Source organism: Neopelma chrysocephalum, unplaced genomic scaffold, assembly GCF_003984885.1.
Source record: "Neopelma chrysocephalum unplaced genomic scaffold, ASM398488v2 Primary Assembly neopelma1_69, whole genome shotgun sequence".
NCBI lineage: Eukaryota > Metazoa > Chordata > Aves > Passeriformes > Pipridae > Neopelma > Neopelma chrysocephalum.
Window position 1 is genome coordinate 11,308,434 of NW_020897729.1, and position 25,882 is coordinate 11,334,315.

General features: G+C 48.0%; 1 protein-coding gene across 1 annotated transcript; it reads right to left on the reverse strand.

The window, feature by feature from the left end:
- Positions 1-1,696: 1,696 nt before the first annotated feature.
- On the reverse strand, positions 1,697-25,869 carry GMPS (guanine monophosphate synthase). The gene is made up of 16 exons (XM_027685932.1): positions 25,739-25,869; positions 21,403-21,584; positions 17,222-17,336; positions 16,257-16,354; positions 15,175-15,278; positions 13,905-14,098; positions 13,437-13,602; positions 11,794-11,945; positions 11,257-11,430; positions 9,597-9,702; positions 8,525-8,640; positions 7,522-7,647; positions 6,368-6,483; positions 4,891-5,021; positions 3,062-3,234; positions 1,697-2,276 (listed from the first exon to the last, which is right to left on the reverse strand). Exons 1-16 carry the CDS (start codon positions 25,763-25,765, stop codon positions 2,175-2,177), a joined length of 2,082 nt encoding a protein of 693 aa, XP_027541733.1. The 5' UTR covers positions 25,766-25,869; the 3' UTR covers positions 1,697-2,174.
- Positions 25,870-25,882: the final 13 nt, after the last annotated feature.

The following is a 25,882-nucleotide window of genomic DNA, read 5'->3' on the forward strand; positions in this document are numbered from 1 at the left end:
AGGGGCTCTGCACTATTTGCATTATTTTTAGTGACTCCTCCAGCTTTGCCTGTTTGCTGTCAAGGCAACCCGAGCAGCAGCAGCGGGGCTGAGCCTGCGCACAGGGAGAGCTGGGGGAGCAGGAAAGGCTCAGGGCTCAGGGATTTCTGCACCACTCCAAAAGGCTTCACTTCTTGCACCCTTTGGAGCAGAGACACCACCCAGCAATGACAGCAGCTGTCCTGAGCCTTTCCTTCCCCGACCAGAAATGAAGTGCACTCTGAAGCTGTACCTTCCTCAGGCAGCTCTCCCCTGAGACCAGCTTGTCTGCCCAGGACCCTGCCAGGCCAGGTTCTGCCCCAGCAAACTCCACATGCAGGGTTTAACCAAGAGCTCCCACAAATCACCCTCCTGCAGCAAAGGAACGTCTGGATTGGCAATCACTGACACCACAAAAAGCTCATCCAAAGGGCTCCGGGAGACGGTGACTGGTGCAAGTCACCACTCCCCGTTCTAAAGGAGACAACTGAGACAGGCTAAGTTCAATTTGCCCAGGCTGCAAAGCCCTCCAGGAGCAGGGCTGGAGGGGGAGGCAGGTCCCCACTCCACATCACACCAGCCACTGGTTTGCTGCCCTCCTGCACCCCCGTGTCCCCATCAGCCCCCGGAGCAGAGGGCTGGAACACACCATCTCCTCCCCCTCGTGAAAAAACCACCCCTGACACAGGCAAAAGAAAACATTTACACCAGTTGGCCATTTCCTACGAGCAGAAATTAAACCCAATTTCCATAACGTGTAGGCAGTGAATGTAAGAACAGGAAAATGTGTGCGACCAAAAATATAGAACAAACACTTCCAACATTATTCCAGTTCACAAATCCAGGCAAGGGGACAGAGAAGTAGCTACAGCCATGAAATACCCCATGTTACTGAACAGTTTAAACCAAGTATTTTACCCCATAACACTATGGTGAACTTGCAGCTGAACAGAACAACTGCTTAAACCAGAAAACAGGGATAAGAGGGATGAGCCTGGATACACATTCCAGTTCTCCCGGGGAGGCACCAGCAGGCACCCAGCAACCTGCTCAGGTCAGAATCCAACTGTTCCTGGCACAGGGCATGCTCAGGATTCTCAGGTGGATGGAAATGGCTTTGCCTCAAACCATCAGAAAAGCTCCACGTCCAAAGTATCCATCTCTGCAATTATTGCTTCACTACAAACAGCAGAACACGAGTGACAGGAGGATCTACACGGGTTGGGAAGTCAGCCCCGACCCCAGGGCTTCACACTAACGACTAGAATGACCTCACAGATCAAGCAAAGCACAAATACATACCCCAAAAAACTCCTGTGAAAGCAAATGTGTAGAAAATAAACTGTCACCAAGTCCCAGGAAAGCACGGGGGCAGTGGGGGGGCAAACAGGGCTCTGGGATCCAGCAGCTCTGGTGCAACAGCTGTGCCAGCTGCACTCCCAGTGTGACACTTCTGTCCATCCCCAGAGCACACAGGGATCCTGCCCTGCCTGGACTTTGCCACGGGCACACACACAGGGAGTGTGTCAGCACACACTCACCTGCTGGGCCAGGACAGACACACGGACAGAGGGGATGGCAGGAGATTTCAGCCTCGCTCAACATTATTGCCATGGGCCAGGAGTCAAACAATATAGAACAAGTTAACAGCACACAACATACACAGTAACTGCACAACTCGACAGTGCCCACCACTCCATTTGGCAAAATATTTATTTATAATAAATCCGTCCGAAAGCAGTTGGTCACAAAGGATTCCTTTTACACGTCTAGGCTGGAACAATGCTTTTGGTAGAAGTAAATAAACTGTCTCTTTTTACACAGTGTACAAAAAAAACCAAAAAGAGACACCGAAATGACAGTAAAACCCATGAGAACAACGGGGAGAACTGTAAGACAGAGGCAGAAGCAGGAGGGACCTGTGTGTGCCCGGCAGTGCTGCCACGGTTCTTTACCCGTACAATCCTCACCTCCTCACCCCGCGGCGGGATCATCCCCAGCACAGCTCTGAACTGCAGGATTATGCTCCAGGAGAGGAATCTGATGCGATGTAGCAGCTCCAGTCACTCTTTCACAGTACTGCATGTCAACACTGGGAATGGTTTCTGATATGGTTTAGAACTGCACACAGTACTTGGGTAGAAAAAAAGAGTTAATTACTCCCACTCCGTAGTTCCTGGTGGCTTTGATGTCAAGTCGTACATCACCCGAGAAATGCCAGGGATCTTCTTGATCTCTGCCACCATTTTCAACACAACCTGTTGTGGAGGGGAAAAAGAAGATCAGAAAAAAAAAGCGTGTGAAACAAAACTGAAGAAAATTATCTGAGAAAAGCTTAAAGGAAAACTGCTCACACTGGTTCTGTCAGACACAGAGGAGGAAGAGCCTCCTGCCATCAGCACATGGACACCAATTAACAATCAACTGAACCAAAACCTCTGGCTCAGGGTATCTGCAGGTACAGTTGGGACTTGCTGACTTTTGGCACAGACTAAACCAGGCTGTGGATCACAAAACACATCCCTCAAGGCAGCAGCTCTTCAGCCTCAGAGCTGTTCATTACAGTTCAGCAGGAACACGCTCTGCTCTGTGTCACCAAAGTACCTGAAACTGGATATGGATAGTTTTCCAGAAAAAAGCACCTGAACCTGACTCCTAAATCCTTTTAGTGACCTAAAGAGCAAACAGGACACTGAGATGTTAAAACCAGAACTGTCAGTCGAGGGCAATTCATGACGTAATTATTTCCAGTTACTAATGCAAAAAATTAATTACAAAATCCCAGGAATGGCTGGGTGTTCTTTTCTTTTCTTGGTGGCATTTTGGCTCAGCTCTGCTGGAAAGCCTTTTTAAGTTTGTCACACCCATCTGCCAGCTCCTCATTTTGTTAGCTTTTCCCAAACCACCACGATATTCTGGCTAAGGAACATTAGGAAAGAGAAAAAACAGCAAGGAAATCAAAGTCAAGGTAACCCAGAGAGAGAGAGAGAGAGGAAGGTGGAAATGAGCCCTCTGGTGAGGAGGAGCCTGAAGGCCACGTTACCTCCTCTGGGACCTCGTTGCCAGGGGTGGCTGCGATGCCAGTCATGAAGTCACTGGTGATGAAGGGCCTGATGACCACAGACCTCTGGCAGGAGGGCTGCTTCTGCAGGGGGTCCCGGTCGAAGTGCAGGGGGGTCAGGATTATCGGCATCTGGCTGATTTTTCCGGCGTAACCTTCAGGGAAGGGTCGTGCAGAGGGCGTTAATTTGGGCTGCAGGCACCAGCGGGGCAGAATCCCCACCTGGGCTTCAAATCCTGCACCAGCAGCTGCATTTACACCCCGTGGGATCTTCTCCCTGCTGCTGTGGCACCCCGGAGATCACAGTGGGGCATCACTCAAATCAGCACTGGGGGCACTGGGGAGGCCCTGGCACAGGTTGCCCAGAGAAGCTGTGGTTGCCCCTGGATCCCTGGAAGTGTCCAAGGCCAAGTTGGACAGGGCTTGGAGCACCCTGGGCTAGTGGAAGGTGTCCCTGCCCATGGCAGGGGGGAAAACTGGATGAGCTTTAAGGTCCCTCCCAACCCAAACCTTTCTATGATTCTATAAGTTGCCACTTGAGATGATCCTCAGCCTTTGCAGGCACGCAGAAAAATCCCAGATAATCTCTGTTATCCCTGTAATTTGCTGTGAATCAACCAAAGATCCACTTTCCTTCCCAATTAACACAGCCATGGGGTTTTATCAACCCCAATATATCAAGCCCAATAAAGAGCCATTCACAAATAGGCCTTTGAAATACTCTTTGAACAATTCAAGAGAAAGCTCTCCAGTATCCCCATGGCTGGTGGCTGACAGGTAACCCCAGACAATCATCTCTCACTTACTTCTTTCTAAATTATCTCCTTCTGAAAGCCAATACACAGATCCCTAATTTCCCTGTTTCAGTGATCTAAAAGTCTGATATGGAGGTGTGTGGCAGCTCACAGAGCTCAGGCTCCCCCCCTCTGCCAGCCCTGGCCTCAGCTGCTGGCACAAGGAGGTTTTTTCACTAAATCAGAACTCCAGGCTTATTTTTAGGAGCGATTCATTCACACAAAGCCAAGTGTCACCAAAAGTTAGCAAGACACAGCCACAGCTTTACCAACACAACCAACAGTGTTATCCACAGCCTTCTGAGGGGAATCTTGTACAAATTCTGTTCAGACTGCTCTGCAAACTGAACATGGATTCTCAAAAAGAGGTATCTGCTCTAACTTGATTTATACAAAATATAGGCAAGTCTGAGGCAGTGCTTCCCACACAGATCACATCTCCAAAGGTAATTAAAAACATAAAACTGAACCTCAGAACTCTCCATTCCCAGACTGGCTGTGCACCAGGGAAGTGAACACCCCCTGGGAGTGCAGGGTTTGGGTGGACAAACACAGCTTTCACTTCGAGTTAAGGAACAGGAAAGCACCACGGGCAGGCAGGAGCATCAGCACCATTGGAAACTTGGTATTTGGGCTCCCTTCTTACCACAAAAAAACTCACTGTTTAAAAACTCTGCCAAGTTTCTTTACTTCAGGTAAATCCTGAGGACTGAGAGCAGCAGAGAGAAGGAACTTTGCTGACTTCCAGCTGGCTGACAGCACCTTTTGCACAAGTCTGCAGTGCAGTGAAGCACCACAGCACCACATGGCATGTCAGAGGCAAGCCTCAGTTCCCCAAAATCCCCTACAATTAATTCCTGTCCTTTAGCTATCAGCTTCTGCAACTTTCACCAGAGCCTGTCATCCCACTAGCTGACCACCTTCTCTGCAGGTATTTGGGAAGGTTATAGATTTTGACAGTACCCCTGTAACTGTTCCCACCAGGTTTGCAGGGATGGGATAAGGAGGAGCACCTACCAGACTCCCTGAGAATGTTGTGAGCCTCAAAGTCAGCTTGACGTAAAGTGCTGAGGACTCCTGTGGTCAGGAACGTGGGGGTGACATCTGTGGGGGGCTCTTTGACCGGGGGGCCAAACACATACACGACTCTGCAACAGATGGGAGGGGGGGAAAAAACCCACATTTTACATTCACAGAATAAAACAAATTGCCTCCAGACTGCACCTTAGTGTCCTGTTTTCTCACTGTGACGAGGAAGCAGCATATTTTATTTTGCTTCCAGTTTCTAACAGGAACCCAGCAAAAGCCCCATTAAATACTAAACCTTATTGTCAATGAAGAGCTGTGTGTTCAGCACAGGGCACTAACACTGCAATTTATAAATCTGCATAATTACACCTGTGATAAAGTATCTTCTGAATCCAAACCAGCCACATCAGCCTTTCCCTGTCACCCTCCCTGCAGAGCCCAGAGCAGAGTGTGACATGTCTGAGTGCCTGGGACATGGATCCACCAGGACACACCAGTTATCTGAGTCTGTGCATACAAACCAAGAATGCTTGTCTGAAATCCAAGGCAGAAAAATATGCAAGTTCAGGCTGTGTATTTTTGTTTGCCACACAAAGCCTGCGAGCACAGCTGGGCAGGAGACCAACCATCCCAGTGCCCTCCTGGCTGCCAGTCTCCCTGTCCCTGCAAACAGCAGCAGAGTCTGCAAACACCCCCTGGGAGAGCACAGCCCCCTCAGGGGGGGCACCATGAAATCCAGAAGAGCCTAAAGAAGTCAGCAATGCTGTGAAGCCAGCACACATTGCACAGGCAATCCTGATTTAGACCTTCTTTTGTCCCCTCTGCATTTAATTTAACCAATTATCTTGCAATTCCAGGTCTCACCTTCCAGGATAATAGCTCTGTCAGCAGGTGTCACTTCTGTGAGAAAATTAAGGTTTGCTACAAGCAATTAGAAGCAGTTTCACCAGAAATCCCCCAGCCAGGCGAGGAGGGTGTGATTCTCCAGAGCTGATTTAATGTCTAAGCAACGTCAGCTGCTGGGAAAAGTTATGGAATCAAGTAGGTGGAAAATGTATCCTCACAGAGAGCTCAATTAAGATCAAACTGCCCAGCTTTGGAGCTCTCCTTGTGCCACTAGAACTGACATCCCCATGGAAATCCCTTTCTGACACACAGCAAAACCAGACTGCAGGACAGCACAGCTCATCAGCAGGCTGGAGCCTTGCAGAAGAGATTTGCATGAGTTATATTGGATGTTGTCTAATCAAGTGCTCTAAAAAATGAGGGGGTAGGCTGGTAGGCTATCAGTTTCTTTTCAAGCTAGAAATAAATCTGTATTTTGATTTGTTGTGTATTTATAACCTCTGTATAAGACAATGGCCCAACATATAAAAAATTGTACCCCAAAGAGGAAAATGTTTGTGCAAGCTAAACTCTCATATACTAATTAGCTCATTAAAAATAAAGATAATTCGATCCTTACCTGTTTATGTTGTGGCACATGCGTGGGATGAGCCTGGCAAGGAACATCAGGGACTCCCAGTGTGGAGCATCTTTGCTGGAGATGCCACAGACGTAGCTGTAGGAGCGACAGTCGCCCTGCAAGGCACAAACAGCAATGACTGGGTGGCAACTGGGCTGCCAAAACCACTCACAAGACTTTCCTCTTCACCCTGCAGGTGACAGGGGCCATATTTTGGGCCAACTTTCAGCAGACACCGAGTTGGTGAAATCAGTGTGGTGGGAGGTGCCGAGGGGATGAGGAAACACAGAGCAAGATAACAGAGCTAACAGTGTATAAAAGGTAAAATTCAGGCTTAGGAAACATATATATAAAGATATACATGTATAAAAGGAAAGATTCAGACTGGGGAGATTCATTACAGCGACCAGAGAAGAGGGACTGATTGTGTGTTGGAATTTTTGTGACAAAGTGCAGAAATCTGATGACACTGCAGCTTCAAACACTAACAAAAGCTGACTGCAGAGAGCCACAGAAGCCACACATGACACTAAGCAGTGATAATAAAATATATGTAACTCAATACTGATACTGCAGAGAAAGGTTCTTTACAGCTGTGACTGCTCAGTAAAGAAATCCTCCAAGTTATTGCACACAATTCCATGGGAATGCCAGCTCAGCACTTGGTTTGGATCTCTGTCCCCACAGGAGGGAAAAGGAAGGTAACACTGGTGCTGCACAGATCCCAGGGTTCCCTGCACTGCTCCAGCTCCTTCCCAGGATTAGTGCAGTTCAAAAAAACACAGGAAGGGGCAAATGTAGGAAGGAGGGATTTTTAACCACCATAGCCTGAGACTCCTGAGTCTTATCAGGGACAACAGACAACAGCAGAGGTCAGTGGGGCTGGGAATGTTGGGAAGAAACTGCCTGGGAGTGACCAGCATCACCAAACCTGGATAATACCCTCAAACCCAAGCCCTGGCACTTGCCTGAGTGTCCCTTCAGGCATCCTGACACCTCTGCACTGCCAAAGCCCTCACTGCCATTTGGAGTTTGTCTCCTTGACTCAAGCTCTTTATTCCCACATCTCAAGGCAGCAGTTATGATGTTTCTCCCCAGCCTGCCACCCCAGCAGGAAGGAGCTCCCAGGCCATCCCTGGAATGCCTCCCTTTACCTGCACTCCCACAGTTTTGATTGGTAGCAAGAAGGCATTCAGTGAATGTAGGCTTGTGATCTGCATCAGCTTCTCCTGGTCTTCCTCACTTGTACACGCCTTGACCCTCTGCAGCAAAGTGTGTGGCTGTGCAAGGAGGCAGAAAAACACATTTTAGTTAAAGAAACTCCCAAGCCCTCAAACAGAACCTGCACAGTGCAAATAAAAACGTTATGGAAGTAGCTGTTTGCTTAAATTTAGTCTACATTTACCCCTTGGAACTATTTTAAAAAATACCTTTCATTTGACAATTAAATATTAGCAAAAGCACTTTTCTTTGATTAGTCTGTACTTTAGGCTGAGGCTCTCCAAGGCCACAGAGGAAGCTCTTTTCTTGTGCTCACTCTTTCCCAAAGCTGCACTTTTCATTTCTGTGGCACTACAATGCTTTTTAAAGGAAAAGCAGATGTAAATATTAGCCCTTCAGGATTTACAAAAAAGCTTTGGGAAGTTTTTTTGAACTTACACACCTCAGAGCAGGTCCCTGCTAAGGACTTTTCACCTCTGTGTGAGCTTAGAGCAATCTCAAAGGTCATCACAGTTAAGAGATACAGAATTTAAACATCACCAATTAAAACCTCCAGGTTTTGGTCCAGGACACCCAGCAAGCACCAGTTCCTCACTCCTGCACTGTCATCTGCACAATCATTTCAGGGAGGGAAGACCTTTTCCTAATACTGTGTGATTTGAAGCATCTCCAGAAACCTCATCTGCACAAAGTTTAACTGCAACAAAACTTGTTTATGATCTAAAGGGTGAATAAACTCCCCCTTTCCAGAAACTGTTCAACACTGAACTGTTCAACACTGCACTGAACCGCTTCAACTGAGTTGTACCGGGACTCATCATCCCTTACAGAGCACAAAGTAGACATTTGGACCTTTTAGCAGTTTAAACCTCACTGCAGGCCACTGCAGAACAATCCCACTACTTCTGTGCCCATTAAAATTCACAGTTCTCTGACCTTCTTCACACTCGCAGAAAAATCCGCAACGATTTTCAGGATGTTGTTTGTCTCTGGGAAGTCTTTGCACACATAAGGTTCTTCAGCACAAATCACCCTGATTGCCAGGCCAGGACCTGCAAAGCAGCATTGGGAAAACATCACACTGAATAACAGGAAGCTGATTTTCTCCCAGAAACGTGGAGCAGTGGGTCAGGGCCTGAGTACAGTGTATTTTGCCATTGTACCTGCACTTCAATTGTCTTAACACCCTGCAAGGCACAAAAACCCAACCCACAGGCAGTTTATTCCAGAAGGACATTCCTGTTCAGGACATTTAAGGATTAATCTACATTTAAGCATTGACTGTCTATGCCTTGAACGTGCTGGTGGTGCAGTGGAGCAGTTTGTGGTGATGAATGCTGGCTGGAAATCCAAAATGAGCAGGAACCTCCTCCCTCCCTTTGCCAGGCAACTGAGAACTCTGGGTATAACACACAGAGGAGTCTCCACTGCTTTTAAAGACTCCTGAGGGCTGTTTGACCTTTTAGCTACTTAATATAAGAGTGCAATGTGCTGGAAGAGGCAGGTCCTTGCCTTGCCTGGGATGCTGCTGCATTAGCACAGCCCCTGTGCTCAAACATCCCCTCTGGAAAGGAGTTGGCTGTATTTTCCACTTAGTTGTCTCCTGGTGGAGAACTCGTGTCAGTCTCCAGGCTTTCATTCTCAAAGCAGCAGATGCCCCCTGGAAAGGCAGAGCCAGGCCATTACTCCAGGTGGGATGGGCACGTGGCAGCTCAGGCAGCACCCACTGCACTTCCTGGGAATCCCTGTTTGGCTGCTACAGCTGGAAAGGAACAAATGCAGCTCAGGGCAAATTCAATTCCAACACGTTTGCTTTTATTAAGTGTATTTATTAAGCTGCTCTCAGATCTTCTCCTGAAAGAAGATCCTGCTAAAATAAAACCCTAAATTGAACTGTTCTGTGTTTAGAGATCAGTTTTATACTCCAGCACACTGCAGTTAAGCATCTGCTGAACAGCACTGGTGTGACCCACAGCCCTGCACTAACAGCACAGACCAGCTCCCATACCTGGGAAGGGGTGCCTGGAAACCAGCTCCTCAGGAAGGCCAAGTTCTCTTCCCAGCACTCTCACTTCATCTTTGTGAAAGTCTTTCAGTGGTTCTATTACTTTACCCTTAAAAACAAAACAAAACAAAACAAAAAAAGGCAATTTACACTCCAGCTCACAAGTTCAAACAAAAAGCCTCAAGTGTTTAGGTTATGGCAGTCAGACTGGCCTGCTCCTCACAGCACCAGTGCCAAGGATTCCATAAACACTGCAAACAAGTCCCATGTCAATGTGGGCTTTGGAAAAGAGCTGCAGGACAGAGGGGGAGACAAGGAAGTCTCAGCTTGTGCCAGAAGTATCCCTGGCTCCAGCAGTGCAGGCACAGCTGGAAGGTCAAACTGGCTCTGTCTGTGCAAATTCAAACCTTCCCTGTCTCTGCTGGATGTTCAAACCAACCCCAAAGCCTTGAAAACTCATTCTGCAGTGCTGGATATTAGAAGTGTGGGTCATTAGGGGTTCTCTCCTGTGGGTGAGACTCACTGATGAGTGAGCACCTTCCACCAGGGCTGTGACAGGTTGGTTCTTTCTTAGACTATTTTGTGACACAGTCAGAGAACTAATGCCAGAAAAGGCAAATTAGGGCAGTCTCCTACATTTGCTTCACATGCTTAAGAGCTGTGCACAGGAAAGGTGTTTAAAAAGCTTTTCTGGGCTTCAGACTAAACAGACCAACTGGGAACAGCACCAAAGGGACAGGACTTGGGCTGCCTGCCTTCAGACAGCTCAACCTCTCGTGTTCCCATCATCTCCAAGCTCCTGGTTGTCAGCCACAGACATCCTCTTTGGGCTCATTTCAGAAAGATCTTGGGGTTCTTAAATTGCTCACTGGCAAAGGCAGTGTGTGCCCCCAGCGTGCTGCTGGCACATCTCTGAACAGGTTACCACAAATGTGAGGCAGGAGCTGCACAAGAACAGAAAGAACTCACCCCTGGAGGTACCTGCAGGAACCATCCCTACCTTCCAACCCATTTAAACATGTTTTTCTCATTCCCTCTCTCTCTCTCGAGAATACTTTGCTCGAAGGGCTGAATGTTACAAGAGGTTCAAGATGAGGAGAATTTTGTTCTTCTCTCTCAGCAGGAGCTGATTATCTTTTTCTAAGCACTTTTTTAAAAGCACTGTCGTTGCTCTTGCCTGAATCCATCATGAGCCAGGTCTGGAATATCAGTACCTAAAGATTACTCTTTGACTTGTGTCCAGAACGAGAGGCAACAGAAGGAAGAAGTGACCCCTTACACCACAAATTCCAGTTAAACCAGTTGCCTGAGAAGCCCAAACTGCTCTGCTGCTGAAGGCACTGGTGCTGCCCTGCTTCCTCACCACACATGGGTTTGTTTGAGAGGGCAGAGTGAGGAAACAGCTTTTGGGTTGCAGCTGAGAACATCACTGTTCACACTGCATGAAGCACCTTCAACCCTCTGACATCCTTTTGGGACAACACCCAAAAATTTTGACTACTTTGGGAACGCAGAAACTAGGAAAAAAGGGTAATAAATCGCAGTATATTACAATAGAATCTCAAGGGCCTTGTCAGAGCAGGGTCCCATCAGTGCAGGACAGTCAGAGCAGCAAAGCAGAGAAGTGTTTGGTGTGTGAGCAGCAGCCCCCCTGTCCCGGTACCTCCTCCCGCAGCTTCCGGATCAGCTCCGTGTCGTTGTGGTGGGTTTTGATCACCTCAGCCTTGCCACTGGCCACCAGGGAAGCACTTTCAATGAGGTCAGGCCTGAGGGTGCCCTGGGCCAGAAAAACCTCCTCGGGTTTCAGGTTCATTTCCCCAATAACCTCGTTGGCAATCTGCAGGATGGGGAGAAAACAAAGAAAAGAGCTGTGGTCTGCTTTTGGCTGTCCCAGGTCTAAAGAAGGTGATGGATTGCCTGACCAATGATACTGAGCTGTGACAGTACAAACAATTGAGAAATAGTCTGAAATAGTCCTATAACCCTTTATTTTGTTGCACAGAAAATGGAAAAAATACCTCCAGACTACAGGAACATCAGTGCCTGCTCAATATTCTCCCTCTAACCCACCAGTGGCTCTTTAGGTCATCCACAAACTAAATGAGTACTGATGCCACTGATCAAACAGTCTGACAGGAAAGGTGCATCCAGAAATCACGTTATTTTAAAAAAAATCAATCAAATACTAAATAAACATTACCTTAACAAAGGTGTCACCGATGATTTTTCTTTTTTCCTCAGGACTTGTGGTCATATTTAAGGTCTTGCTAATTCTCTTCCGTGGAGTTCTGTCCTCATCCGAGATGGGCAGAGTTGTTGTACCATTATAGAAGGAATGAGCTGCATTCACCACTGCAGGAAACCACAGGGAGTTTTTGACAGAGTCAGTAAAGATTTGTAGGCAAGGTTGCAAAAAAATAAGTTTCATTTTGCTGCTTTAAAAAAAAAAAGAAAATAAAAATCATACCGGTCCTTTGACTATTGACTGCATTAAATAGGGCTGTTCAACACCTCAAGAATCAGTTGCAACAAAAGCCTTTTATTTCTCTTATTAACCTGTTATTTTTTCATATTGTGACTGAAAGCTCAGTTGTTGCTTCCCCTCTTAGATTATAATCTACTTGCTTTAAATAGTTTACAGGACAGTGTTTCCCCAAGGCCTTTCTGCAACCAAAATTAAATGATGCACTATTTATTCATGCTACATTATGCCTCTTAATTTAGAGAGGCTCTCAACCCAGGGATCAGCTGGGAGGCTCTCTGGCATCTTTTACCAGCACTGAACTCCCTGACCTACAGAAGGAGCACTTGCAGCAAAGGGATTCCCTCAATTTGTTCCCCTGGCTGCCTGCCAGAGCCCAGGTTTATTGCTCCACAGACTGCAGGAATAAGACATGGATTTTCCACTAAAAAAGAAAAGTAACGATAAAAAAAATAAAATTTAAAAAAAAAAAGTGGGTATAGAATAAAGCTCAGACTTTGCTGCACTGTTTGAGGGCCAGGCAGTGGAAAGCATTGCTCACCTAGTGCCACAATTCCTGGCCAAAACACAGGAGGATCCCTTGACAACACACATTGCACCAGAACAGGCAGCTCTTACTCATTAAATTCCTCAGCCAGGCAGTGTAAGGCAGCTCTGGCTCTTTGCACAAAATCTGCCTTCTCCGACCTCCTCACACTTGAGGCAAAAAAACCCTCTGAACCTTCTCACTGGTCACATCAAGGCACTTTCTGCTCACTCATAATGAATTGCTTCATAGAACCACAGAATCACTGAGGTTGGAAAAGACCTCCAGGATCACCGAGTCCAACCTGTGACCAATCACCACCTTGTTCTCAGAAAGCTACTCCAAAACCAACCAAAATGCACCCATTTAAAAGCAAGGAAAAACGCCTTGAAAAAGTAATTCTGGCTCTAATAGCATTCAATCACCCAAACGAGCTCACAGTTTACAAAAAAAGAGATCCAGGACAAGAAATAAAGCCCCAAGTGTTGACCAGGATACCAGAGAAAATGGAAATCCAGGGAATTTTGCAGCAGCTGAACAGGGTCCCTCAGCCATCAGCAGAGAAGCGACTGAGGCACAAACCCACTGCCCCAACTGCAGATCCCAGACCTGAACTCCTCCAGAGATGGGGCAGCTCGCTGTGAGCTCCAATCCAACAAATTAAGGTTTAACATCTCAGGTTTGAATTCTGGTAACGGGTCCAGGCGGCTCCAAACGACCGACCTGAGAAGGTCTGGGAAGAGCAGCTCAGCAAACCAGAGCACTGAGTGCAGCCCTGTGGGAGAACAGCCAGGTTGTTGGTGGTGCCAGGCACACTGAGGCAGAGCTGTGGTACCTTTGACTTGGATGCCCAGCTTCTTGAGGGCCTCCTCCACGGACTGGCTCTCCCTCTTGCGCATGAAGCCGTTGTCGATGTGCACGGCGATGACCTGCTCGCGGTTCAGGGCCCGGTTCAGCAGGGCCGTGCACACCGTGGAGTCCACCCCGCCACTGAGCAGCACCTGGGGGCGAGGGAAAACGGGAAAAAACCCCAAATGTGGGCAGCTGCCTGTGGGAAAAGTGTCAGCACACAGCTCAGACGCGGCCGGGAGGACGAGAGCAGAGCACTGACCTGCAGTCAGTGAGTTGGAAGGAAATGAGAAGCCAAACATGTTGGCCCAACTGTGCAATTGTTCTAAAACCTGGGTAATCTATGACCCAATGTACGACCCAAATCATGACAATTCTGCGTCTTCCAAATTAATCTGGACGACCATCAGCGCTTGTGCAGATAAATCTCCCAGCTCGGAGCCCGGGCACTCACCAGGACCTTGGAGGAGCCCACCCTGTCCTTGATGTCCTGGATGCACTGCAGCTCCCTGTTCTCCACCGTGAAGGTGCCGCTGCAGCCCGCGATGTCGTACAGGAAGTTCTTCAGGATCATCTTCCCGTTGACCGTGAGGCTCACCTCGGGGTGGAACTGTGCCCCATACAGCTTCTTAGATTCGTTTGCTATGCCTTCATGGGGCCGAGGAAACGAGCGTGACAAAACAGAAATCAATGATAAATTGGCAGTGAGTGCACGCCCAGGTCAAGCATGCACTGACACGGTGTGTACAGTGATTTATTCTGCCACCTCTTGGCACAAGTCACCAGTCAAAACTCAAGATTCTCACTAAGATAAGGAACAAAGGTGCTCTTATATATCTAGAACACACAGTCCCTCAGAAAGCAAGGAAAACACTGAGACATCCCGGGAAAATCACTGGGAAAACAGGAATAAATTCCATTACTTTTCCCCCCTCACATGATACCTCATCCAAGCCATGCTGATCCAGCTGCATCCAAGTGTCCCTGTCTGATTTAGGGGCTTAATCTTTAGCCTTTTTATCTTTTTAATGAAAGATTTTAAATAAACCAGGTGAATAAATTGTGAGATCTCACTAAATGCTCAGCATATTTACAATCTCTCCAGGGCTCCCATCTCCAAGGAAAGAGGCTCCAGAGGGGGCTCTTTGGGACTCAGTAATTCCAGTGGCTTTCAAACCCCAAATTCTAAGGCCCTACATTTTTCTGTGACAATCTGTGTGCAATGTTAAAACCCTGCTTTCAGTACCTACATTATTCTTGCTCACTTGAACATTCATGCAATATTAAATAACAAGTTAATCAAGCTTTAATAATTAATTAAACAGCGTTTGACTTGTACTACTACAGTGCAGAACCCAAACCCCCCTCACACTGCACACCACAGCACATGCCTCCATCCCCCCTGCCCTAAGGGCACAGGATATTCTATCCCAGAGAGAAACAACACATGCACACTTTAGAATAACATAAACTCTAGAAAATAATGTTAACTCTTACTTAAATCAGATTTCAATCAGGGCCACTCCTTTTAAAGTCCATTTCTTTATTACCACGACAGCACAACATGCAAACACACACAAGGAATTGTTAAAAACAATTCCCTTGTTTGGCAATTAAATAACAAAGGAGACTACTCTGTTCCCATTTGGTTCTAACTTCTGTCTGCCATTATTGTTTCCTTTAACATACGTTACCAAAAGACAATTTCAGGAGAAAATAAATACCTGCTATAATGTTCCCAGACTGTGCCACCACCTTGAATCCATCGGCCACTTTATCCACACTGTCTCCATGAGTGAGGAGCACAAGCTCTTCCTTCTGAAGGCCCCTAAACAAAGATTAAAAACTAGAATCAACTCCAGAAAGAACAAAGAAGTAACTCCCTGCCTTTCCAAGAGGAGCCCTGAGGGATGACAAGAAAAGCTCATCTCGTTTGACCAGGACATTTGAAATGTGTGCAGGATTTCCCTCCCAGGAACAGCCATTTCCAGCTCCAAGGTGTCTCCCTTGGAAACTGCAGAAGTTCTTGTACACTACACCCCTCATGCAAGAGGGAATTCACCTTAATTCTGAAGGGTTTGGGTTTTTTTTCCTTATAAACATCCCAATATTGAAGCATTCCCTCTTGGACACGTGGAGCCATCTGGAGTCAATCAGGATCCCGGGAGTCCTGCTTTTTATTTCAACAAAGTGAACTTTTCTTCTTCAAAACTACGTGTTTTCAGGACAATTTGGGCACCCTCAGGCAGGGCATGAAGTTCTGCAGGAGCCCAGCAGAGGAAAGTTAATAAAACTGGAACACCAGGTATAAGTGAACTGTCAGACTTTTACAAGGAACTTGAGAGGCACCGACAAACTACCAAGAAATCTAATTCTGGCTTTATAAAAACATCACAAAGCAATTTCAAAGGAAGGTGGAAAGCGAATGGTTTGGGATTTTCTATGTCCTTTCCAGAACTGGATGGGTGCCAACCAATACAAAAGCACTGCACAGCAGGAGAAAAGAGCTTAACACAAATATTCCCCAGGTCATGGTACATTTTACAGGGTCTCAATGAAGACTTTCTACTTTGAAATAAGGGGGTTACACAAGATTCCCCTCTGTATTTCTTGAAAACATTTGCCTGGGTATTTGTTTCAATTAGTAACTTGTTACCACACTTGTAAAAGTTTAATTAGAATGTATATCAGCTAAACGTTGATGCAGTTTCACTATTTTCTTTAAAATAATGTTCCTTTCATCCACACACCCTTTCCCAGACTGGTATAGCCAGCATTGCTTTGGTAACTGAAAATGCCTCTGCACCTGAAGAGTGAACACGTGTTATCCAGAGTGATGCTGAACACCCCATCTTCTCTCACACTCTTCTTGTGCACTGTGCCTCCAAACACCTTGTTCATCATCTGGAAAACAAAAACACTCCATGAGAAAGCACCACTCGATCTGGTATCACTTCATAATCAGCCTGCACCTAATCCAGCCCTTTTCTCCTCGGGATTTTGTTTCCTTGCTCAGCTGGGATGTGCAGACCACTGCAGGCCCACCAGCGAGTCCAAAGGGAGATAAGTGGGGCTGTTTCTTTTTTTGGGGGGTGGGGGGAGTGTAAAACACTCTTCAGAACGATGCTAAAACATTCCATGCTTGAAACACTGATTCCCCTGTTTCCAAGGGGTTCGTTTTTCAATACCAACTGGACAGAATTAATTAGTGACCCACGGGTTAGATTTGTTATGACTAAAAAAGGGCAGCGTGGAACTCAAAACAAAACCATTTATGCTACTGATCATGGAATGGTTTGGGTTGGAAGGGACCTCAAGGCTCATCTCATTCCATGCCATGGGCAGGGACACCTTCCACTGTCCCAGGCTGCTCCAACCTGGCCTTGGACACTTCCAGGGATCCAGGGGCAGCCACAGCTTCTCTGGGCAACCTGTGCCAGGGCCTCACCACCCTCACAGGGAAGGATTCCTTCCCAATCTCCAATCCAAACCTGCCCTCCTTCAGCTTAAAGCCTGTATATGAGAAGGCAGAGCCAAGAGATGAACACACCCCCTCAGTTTAACAATTAAAAGTATCTCAACTAGGATTTTAAAAGCATCCTGCCCAAGTAGCACTGCCTCTGTTAGAAAAGCAGATCCTTTAGCACTTCACCTTCAGTTAATAACAGAATAAGGCCCAGAAGATGGTTCTGAACAAAGAGATATAATGGTTGGGCTCGATCTCAGAGATCTTTTCCAGCCTTAAGGGTTCTGTGATTATCCCAACAGCACCTGCATTCCATAGCAGATCCCAAGCACTGGTTTTCCTATTGTAAATATGGCTGGGTCAAACCACGGTGCATCTTCTGCATACACAGAGTTTGGTCCTCCAGATATGATGATAGCTCTGCAGAGGAAACAAAGAGAACATTCACTCAAATATGTTGTTTACTTAAAACCTCTTCACTTCCTTCAAAACACTGACGTTGTCTCACACCACTCTTCGAACTTTATACATTATAATATATATTTTAACACAGATATCCTAACATGTAGCTCTGCTGTGCTATAGCTGCCACACCCACCAGCTTACCAGGGAGGTATTTCCTTAGTTTAAACAAAGTCAAATATAAACCATCCTAAAAAGTGCCTGTGTTTTAAATTCCTCATAGCCAAGCATCAGCAAGATGGCTGGGACAAAGCAGAGTATTAGCATGAAGATATATATATATAAACATATAAATACTTAATGAAGTCTGTGACATCTGGAGGGGAGCTGCAGTCAAAAAACACATTCCCAAACTTCTAAGTCTGCTGAGAAAACATCCCTTACTCCATTCTGATTATGCAGAGGTGGCATTAGCAACAGGTTGTGCATTACAAGTCCATCACAGGCCAGCATGGACAGTTTGAAGTTAATACTTCACACCGTAAACGAAAATTAAATCCTTTCAAAGGGGAAGGGAGAGTTGTCACAAACATAATGATTTGCAAGATCCTGAACTGCAGAGGCACCAGTTGGGCAACACTTTTGGCCTCAGTCTGGGATCGAGCAGGGCTGGACCAGACCTTGGACTCACGGACTGTTTATTTCAAGAGAACATCAAACTCGTTATTCAGAGCCAGAAATGCAAAACCAAACAAGAGGGAGGTTGCATAAATGGGATTAAATGTATCCAATAAAGCTTTCTTCCAGCATTAGTTAGAGTCTGGCATGCAAGCTCTGACCAAACCCAGTGTCTGTGGTTCTGAGCAGCAGGAACAGGCGCTGTGCTCACAACACCTGCAGCACCAACACACACAGGCCTGGAGGAACCAGCCCAGCATTTATTTCTGTGCATGCTGGGACCCCCAGGTGAGCTCTGCAACAAGGACACAGCTGACACAGGGACAGGTTTACACTGACCCACCCTGACAGCCCGTGCTGTGCCTGCACAGGCACTGCTGCTCAAGCTGGAGACATGAGGGATTTCCTAAAATCCAACACTGGAAGAGCCTGAACACCCTCCATGCCTGGTGCTACTGCTGCTTCCAGTAACTCCATGTTCAGAAGCATTTGCTTCAGTGCCCTGTGTACAGGACACTATTTAATATTAACTAGGCCCAGAGAATATCCTGAGTTGGCCTCTTCCAGTGCCCAACCACCCTCTGGGGGAAGAACCTTGGCCTAACATCCAACCCAAACCCCCCTGACAGAGCTCCAGCTGTTCCCTGGGGTTCTAGGAAGGAATTAAAGGAATACAGACACGCCTAAAAACTGAACATTCTTATGAGAAGTCAAAACAGTTATACACTGTTGTACTCAAAAAGTAGAGTCTTAAAAATCTGGTTTTTTTCCGTACCAATTAAAGTCTCCCAGGATACAGAAAGGTTATGCAATATATCCAAATATTAAAGAAAGAAATTATGATCTGGGGGGGAGACAGGAACCTGCATCTTCTCAACTGTCCAGGAGAAGTTAAAACCAGCACAGGATGCAGACCCTGAGTGTTTCACTGCAGTACCCTGTAATTCCATGCATATCTTCCTGCCTTGGTATGAATATGCCTTTTTCTGGTTCACCTTAAACCACTTCCAAAACAACCTGAGCCAGCTCTGAAAACCCGTTTGCAACGGATTAAAGGCACATCAGCAACCACACAAAAATACCAAGAGTAAAATGTGTGCATTGATACCCCAACCTCGGGACTCCTGCCAGAGGTCAGTGCCAGAATCCAGACTAAAACCACTGAGCCTGTGGCACTTCCTGGCCCAGCACCAGGATCCCGTGGAAAATGCTGCTGTTCATGTCACACTTAGGTGACTCTTGTCACTGGAGAATGTTCTGACACTGTGGAAATTGAGGAGCTTTTCAAACACAACATGTAAATACATTTTAGCAGAATTCTTGCTGCCTGTGTCAAACCTCAGCACAGCCCAAAGAGCAGCTCCTCGGAGCACGAGCTGCAACACGGGAACCTGACAATGCCCAGGGCATGTGGGACATGCATCAGAACCTTCCACTGAAACCACAAACTCACTTTTTCAGTGGTCATGAAGGCACTGACACCTGGCACTGGTGTTTGCTGACTGAGTCTGTGAACACAGAGTTATCGACCAGCCTGGGTCCTGATAACCAGAACCCACCACCCCTGGGGAGGGACCTTCTCAACAAAGAGGTGCTGCCACAGTTCAGAGAGCAATTATTGGGAATGACAAGTCCCACAGGTCTAATCGTGGAACTTGAAGAACCTTCACCTGCTAAAGGAAGGAGGGAGAAGCTCTTCCCAGCACAAACCTGCACCAGGTCTGAGACAAAACACCACCAGTGCTGTGACCCACTCCTCAAATCCAACACACAGGAGGGGCAGGAATTCTTTCCAACCAGTTATTAAGCACTTCCATCTTTTAAAGCCTTGATCATTGGAGAATTATAAGCAAGATCTGACAAGAAAAGCTGTTTTTCAGAACATTTCTGAAAGAAATCCTTGACACAAAAGCTGCCTGATAGATCCAGCAGTTCCTGGGTTTTCTGTTCTCTGTGTTTTCAAGAGGGATCGATAAGTTCCTACTTGACTTACTAAAATATACTGTTTACTGGTTCACTAATTATCATTGATTGGAAAAATGCAGTTCTGCAGCAAAGCACTGTCTTATCTGTTGTCAGGCACAACCAAAAAGCACACGTGCACCATATGTCTGGATTGTACCAAACTGACAAGGAAGGTCTTTGGTGGTTTGTGGACTTCAGGGTATTTATTCTCCCCACACAGAAGAGATGCACATCCTAGAAAGCCTAATAAAACATGACAAACAAATGTACAAAATACTAATTAATTGTGAGGCCTTTTTTTTTTTTTTTTTTGCTGCAAACAACAAGGGGCAGTTTCAGTTAGTTTTTCTTTTTCAGTTGCTTCCCAGAAACAGTCTGCCATGATCTACCACAATGTCTTCAGTATCCGAGTGAGTTAGTTTAATTTAAAAAAAATAAATTAAATAAGAAGATAATTTTTAGAAACACACAAGACTTGTTTTCTTGATTAAATAAGAAAAGCATTTTTAGAAACACACAAGACTTGCTTTCTTGATTAAATAAGGAAATCATTTTCAGAACCACACAAGACTTGTATTCTTGATTAACAGCCACCACAGTCTAACAGGCAAAACAGCAAGACCACCTCGATTTTTGCAGACACATATTTAAAAACACAACCTCTTAAATCACACCTGGAAAATGCAATGATTAAAACGGCACTGAGGCATCGAGGAGCAAACACACAAAATTTCTGTCGCTGCACGAGCAGCCCCAGCAAACCTCAGGTGGGCAAACCCAGGTGGGAGCAGTGACAACACCCAGGTAAAGGTGCTGCAGGGGAACACCCGGGCAGGGAGCAGGGGAGGGGAGGGAGGGAGGAGAAGGAGGGTTGGGGCAGGATGGGAGGGGAAGGGAGCTCAGGGGCAGGAGGGGAGGGGAGGAGAAGGGAGTAGGGGGCTCAAGGGCAGGAGAGGAGGAGAAGGGAGCAGAGGGCTCAGGGGCAGGAGGGGAGGGAGCAGGGGGCTCAGGGGTAGAACAGGAGGGGAAGAGAAGGGAGCAGGGGGCTCAGGGCAGGAGGGAAAGGAGCAGGGGTCTCAGGGAAGGAGGGAAAGGAGTAGGGGGCTCAGGGGCAGGAGGGAAGGGAGCAGGGGGCTCAGGGGTAGAACAGGAGGGAGCAGGGGGCTTAGGGGCAGGAGAGGAGGAGAAGGGAGCAGAGGGCTCAGGGGCAGGAAGGGAGGGAGCAGGGGGCTCAGGGGCAGGAGGGGAAGGGAGCAGGGGGCTCAGGGGCAGGACAGGATGGGAGGAGAAGGGAGCAGGGGGCTCGGGGGCAGGAGGAGAAGGGAGCAGGGGGATCAGGGGTAGGATGGGAGGTGGCAGGGGGCTCGGGGGCAGGAGGGGAGGTGGCAGGGGGTTCAGGGGCAGGAGGGGAGGTGGCAGGGGGCTCAGGGGCAGACCATACCGGAATCCCTGCTCCCGGATGGCGAAGGCGGGCGTCTCCAGCGGGAAGATCTCGGACTGGACGAAGAGCTCCCGGACGCGCCGGTCGATGACCTTCCCGTACTGGGCCCCCGCATCCAGGATCACCACGGCCCCCTCGTAGTGGTGCTGCCCATCCTTGAGCTCTCCCCCGGCGTTCTCGGGCTGTGAACGGCACCCACGGCAGCTCCCGTCAGCTTCCCAACCCGGAGAGGTTGGAAAAGGCCTCGGTGATCATCCAGTCCAACCATCAGCCCAACACCACCACTACATTCACCTCAAACCCCAGCCTCAAGTGCCACATCCACGGGTTTCTCGAACATTTCCAGGGATGGTGACGGCACCGCCACCCCGGGCAGCCTCTGCCAGCACTTTACAACCCTGCCCACAAAGAAATTTTTCCTAATATCCAACCCAAACCTCCCCTGGCTTCACAGTGGCACAGACCACAGACTGAGCCAGACCTCTTCAACAACCAACATCTGCAAAGCTTTTCTAATTAGCTTATGCTAATTCATGATTAAAATGATAAAGGCTAGCCAAGAAACTTCTAAATGAAAAAAACCCTCGAGTTTGTGAGGACCGTGAGATTCACTGGCACAGCACATCCCTCCCAAGCAGCCACACGAACGTGACATCCCCATCCCCCAAACCAAACAGGGCACAAATTAGGGAAGAAAAATGCTAATACGCTAATGAAGGCAGGGCTTTCCATAAATAAGAGCTCATATGCTCTGTTCACCATCTGCAGCCACTGCAGCTTTTTCTGTTTCCAGTTCCACGTAAACCCCAGCACAGCCCATGGTAAGCAAGAGCATGTGCCTTTTTCTCAGGCAAACCAGCTCAAAGTCAGAAGGAAAAATGTTTTTCCCCATCACAGGCTGAACTTTCACTCGACGTTACCTCCCGGGGAGAATAAAAAAGGAGAAATTGAGAACAAATGTCACTGCTAAATCATTTTTAAAGAAGTCTGCATTCAAGCAGATTGCACATCAGAACAAAGCACTGGTTCTCTCCGAGCCCATCATGTCTGAATTAGCTGGCCAACTCCAGATCTGAAAGAGGGCTAAAAAACACAAGGAGAAGTTTCTTTTTTAAAAAAAAATGTGAAAAGAGGCAGCTATTCCATGGATGTGTCCTTACTGGGGGATCTTCAAGGAAGAGTGAACACAACCACGCTCTAAGACACCAAGAAATTCATGCAGAAAAAAATTTGCTGCTTGAAGAAATCACTCTGGGGTGTTTTTCTCTTTAACTTAAAGCTTACACTGCTTCCTGGCCAATGCAGTTTGATGAAGGAAAGACTGGGAAGGGTTTTACCTGGGAAAAACTGCCTCCAAGCACATCTTGGAGCTTCATCTCAAGTTTTAACAGTGGCACGTTGAGTTGTTCTGCATGTTTGTACCATGCAGCAGAACCTCCAACCCAGGACTCACCAGTTTTCCCTGCTCAGGCATTTCCACCTGGGTCAGGGAATCACCCCCACACCAACCACAGGTCACCCCAGAGCACCACCCTGCTGGGACACATCTCCCAACAACACACAGCACAGGCTGCTCCCAGCTTTAGTGCTCAGCCACCACAGGACACCTCAGGTAACTGTCCCCAGATCAGCCCAGGAAGGCAAACACGCTCGAAACTTCCAAAGTTTACAGTCACTGGAAGAGGTTTTATCTCAATTAAAGGACATGAACAGCAAAAAAAAATAATGCTAAACCCCTCAAAAGCCTAAATCCCGTTTACAATCAGATTCTGTCCTTCAGCTCGTGGCTGAGTGTGCCTGACAGGGAGCTCTGGATGACTTTTAGTCTTGGGTTACACACCAAAAAGGGCATGTGCTGGAGGAGAACAGACTTCAGCAGCATGGCCCCTTCAAACCCCCAGTCAGATGGAGAGAGGTCACCAGAGCTGTCCTCCCTTCCACTGGATGGAGGAAATCACTTTTACAGTGATCCTGGGCATTTTCACCTCGCAATTTCTAAACCAGAAGTTTGCAAAAACGACCAACACCCTCCTTCTTTCCTGAGCCCTCCTTGGGGCAAAACACCGTTTCCTTGCAGTTCATTATTTAAAGTCTTTAATTGTTTCAGAGCAGTAGGTTCAGACAAGCAGAACTGTAAGGAGGCTCAGGTCTGAAGAGAGCCCAAAAGCAACTCTGCCATAAATCACAGGGAAGAAGAGGAAGGCGGAAAGTCAGCACAGGGTCTGGCTTCGCTTATTCAGAGGCACAATTCCAACGCCGGGGATTTTGAACCCAAATTTAACAAGGGGAAACTTCATTTAATAAAATCCAAAAGGGAACAGATGCTGCTAACGTGCAGCCAACATGGCAGTTGAGCCTTGTGCACCACACGTCTGCCAGGAGGGAGATTAAGAGGACACCAGACAGCCCAGCTCCTGCAGGGACGGGGCTTATGGAGCCAGCACCTCTTCCTACTGGGGACTGGCCAGTCTCTAATAAAAGCTCTTTTTCCCCTCAGTGGAGGAATAACGAGAGTTCCTTGTCTTCTGGTGTATTCTCACAAAAATCTGGAAAACTCGTTATTTTTGGGACCTTCTGTGGAAGCTGCTCTGTCCAAGGGCAGGGGCACCGTGCTCATGTCCTGAGAGTGGGACTAAAACCAGGATGGAATTGGTGCACACCAAGAGAAAAAGGGGTGGGGAAAGACTGTATTGAGCTAATTCAAACCTCAAGGCACCCTGAAAACCACAGCCCTCTGTCTCACAGACCCAAAACGTGGCACCAAGGTCCTTCTTCCCCCATCTCAGCTCTACCCCCCCATGATCATTGGAAGACAAAAATCTTCCAACATTGCTGGGGGTTTTGTGTCAAAACCAAGAAATTCTGAGCTCTGTGATGAGCTGTGGTAGGAGACCTGCCACCAGGCTTGCACTGCCTACTGAGGACACCACAAACCTTCTTCCCCCCGTACCTACCTTCTCAGCACCTTAAACCAAGTTTGCAGGTTCCCAACAGCCCACTTGTGCAGAATCAGGGAGGTTTTTGGCATTTCACACACCCACATGCTCGCAGGATGCTCATTAATGCAATTTATAAACCACGTTACCATACAGAACACTCACATTCCAGGGTACCAAGGAGCAGCAGAGCCCAGCCTGCAGCAGTGGCTCCTGTGTCCGAGCCCTCAGCCCTGAGCTGAGCCCACACCAATAACTCAGGACAAGCCTAAACTAGGAGCCTTGAACTCACGCTTTCAAGCCAGCACAGGTTTTACAAGAGTTTAATTGCTTCCCTGTGGTATTAAAATTAAGCAGGTCGAAGAATACTCACTCATATTTCGAAGTATAACAGGACAGTAACTCCCTCCAACTCAGGCCATCCCCAAGACCCAGACAAGAGCCCCCAGCCCGTAATGTGAGGGAAGCTTTAACAGGTAGAAGCATCCATGGGCTGCTGAGACTCAACTCTCGTGGAAACCACTGTCATTTTCTCCATCACCTGTGTTTCCCGTGAGAGCACAGGTCGTGGAGGATGAGCCATGAGCTCCACATCCCATCACCAGCGCTGGGAGGGAGCAGCCCCAGCCAGGAGAGCAGGTTGTGCCCTCGGCTGGGGAAAAGCGCGTCGGGCAAACATGAGCAGAGACCAACCGAGCACTCAGAAACCCCCTCCAGAATCACGTCTTCTTGCAAACCACATAAAGGGCCCAGAACCAGGGAGAAGAGGAGCCCCCAGGAGCAGCCCCCGGCCAGGAGAGGAGGCTGCGTGTGTGACCAGGGAAATAAGTGTCAGAAAACTTACGCAGGGACCAAGCGAGCATCCAAAAAACCGAGCGCCCAAAAACCTGAGCGCCCAAAAACCTGAGTGCCTAAAAACCTGAGCGCCCAAAAAACCCTCCCAGGGTCGCGTTTTCGTGCGAAGTGGATAAAACGCCTTAGAACGAGGGTTTTAAGCGTCTCGAGGCAGCTCGCAGGGCTGGGCTCAGAAGTTGAATTACCAACAAAAAAGCTCTGATTTCCCCAAAGGCGCACGAGTCGCGGGCGGGAGCCACCCGGACACGCGCATCCCCTCCAAAATTAAAACCAAACCCAAAGCCGGGAAACGAGGGGGGTCCGTCCCAGCCGCCCTACAAGCCCTTGGGGTGGCACAGGCCGGGTAGAGAGCTCTGATGGAGGGGAATTCATTAATCAAACCCGAGGGGGACACGCACCATCCCCGCGCCTTCCCCAACCCCAACCCCGGCCGCGCCGCCACCCCCGGGCCCCTCCAGCGCCATGTGCCGGAGCCGCGCCCGGGGGGGGACAAACCCACCCCCTTTTTACCCTTCCTTCCTCCTTCCCTTCCCCTCGGACCTGACCTTGGCGTCCCCGTTGCACAGGGCCATGGGGGCGAAGGGGAAAAGGGAAAAAAGGCCGCTCGGAGCCCGCGGCCGCCGCGCCGCGATGAGCTAATGCCGCCCGCGGGAGGGACGAGCAGGAGGAGGAGGAGGAGGAGGAGGAGG

Coding starts and splice junctions, on each gene's coding strand:
- GMPS (XM_027685932.1), bottom strand. CDS start 25,765: ATGGCCCTGTGCAACGGGGACGCCAAG. Junction 11,431..11,793: donor TCGGTGACACCTTTGTTAAG/GTAATGTTTATT, acceptor CCCATCCTGCAG/ATTGCCAACGAGGTTATTGG. Junction 3,235..4,890: donor CAACATTCTCAGGGAGTCTG/GTAGGTGCTCCT, acceptor CCTTCCCTGAAG/GTTACGCCGGAAAAATCAGC.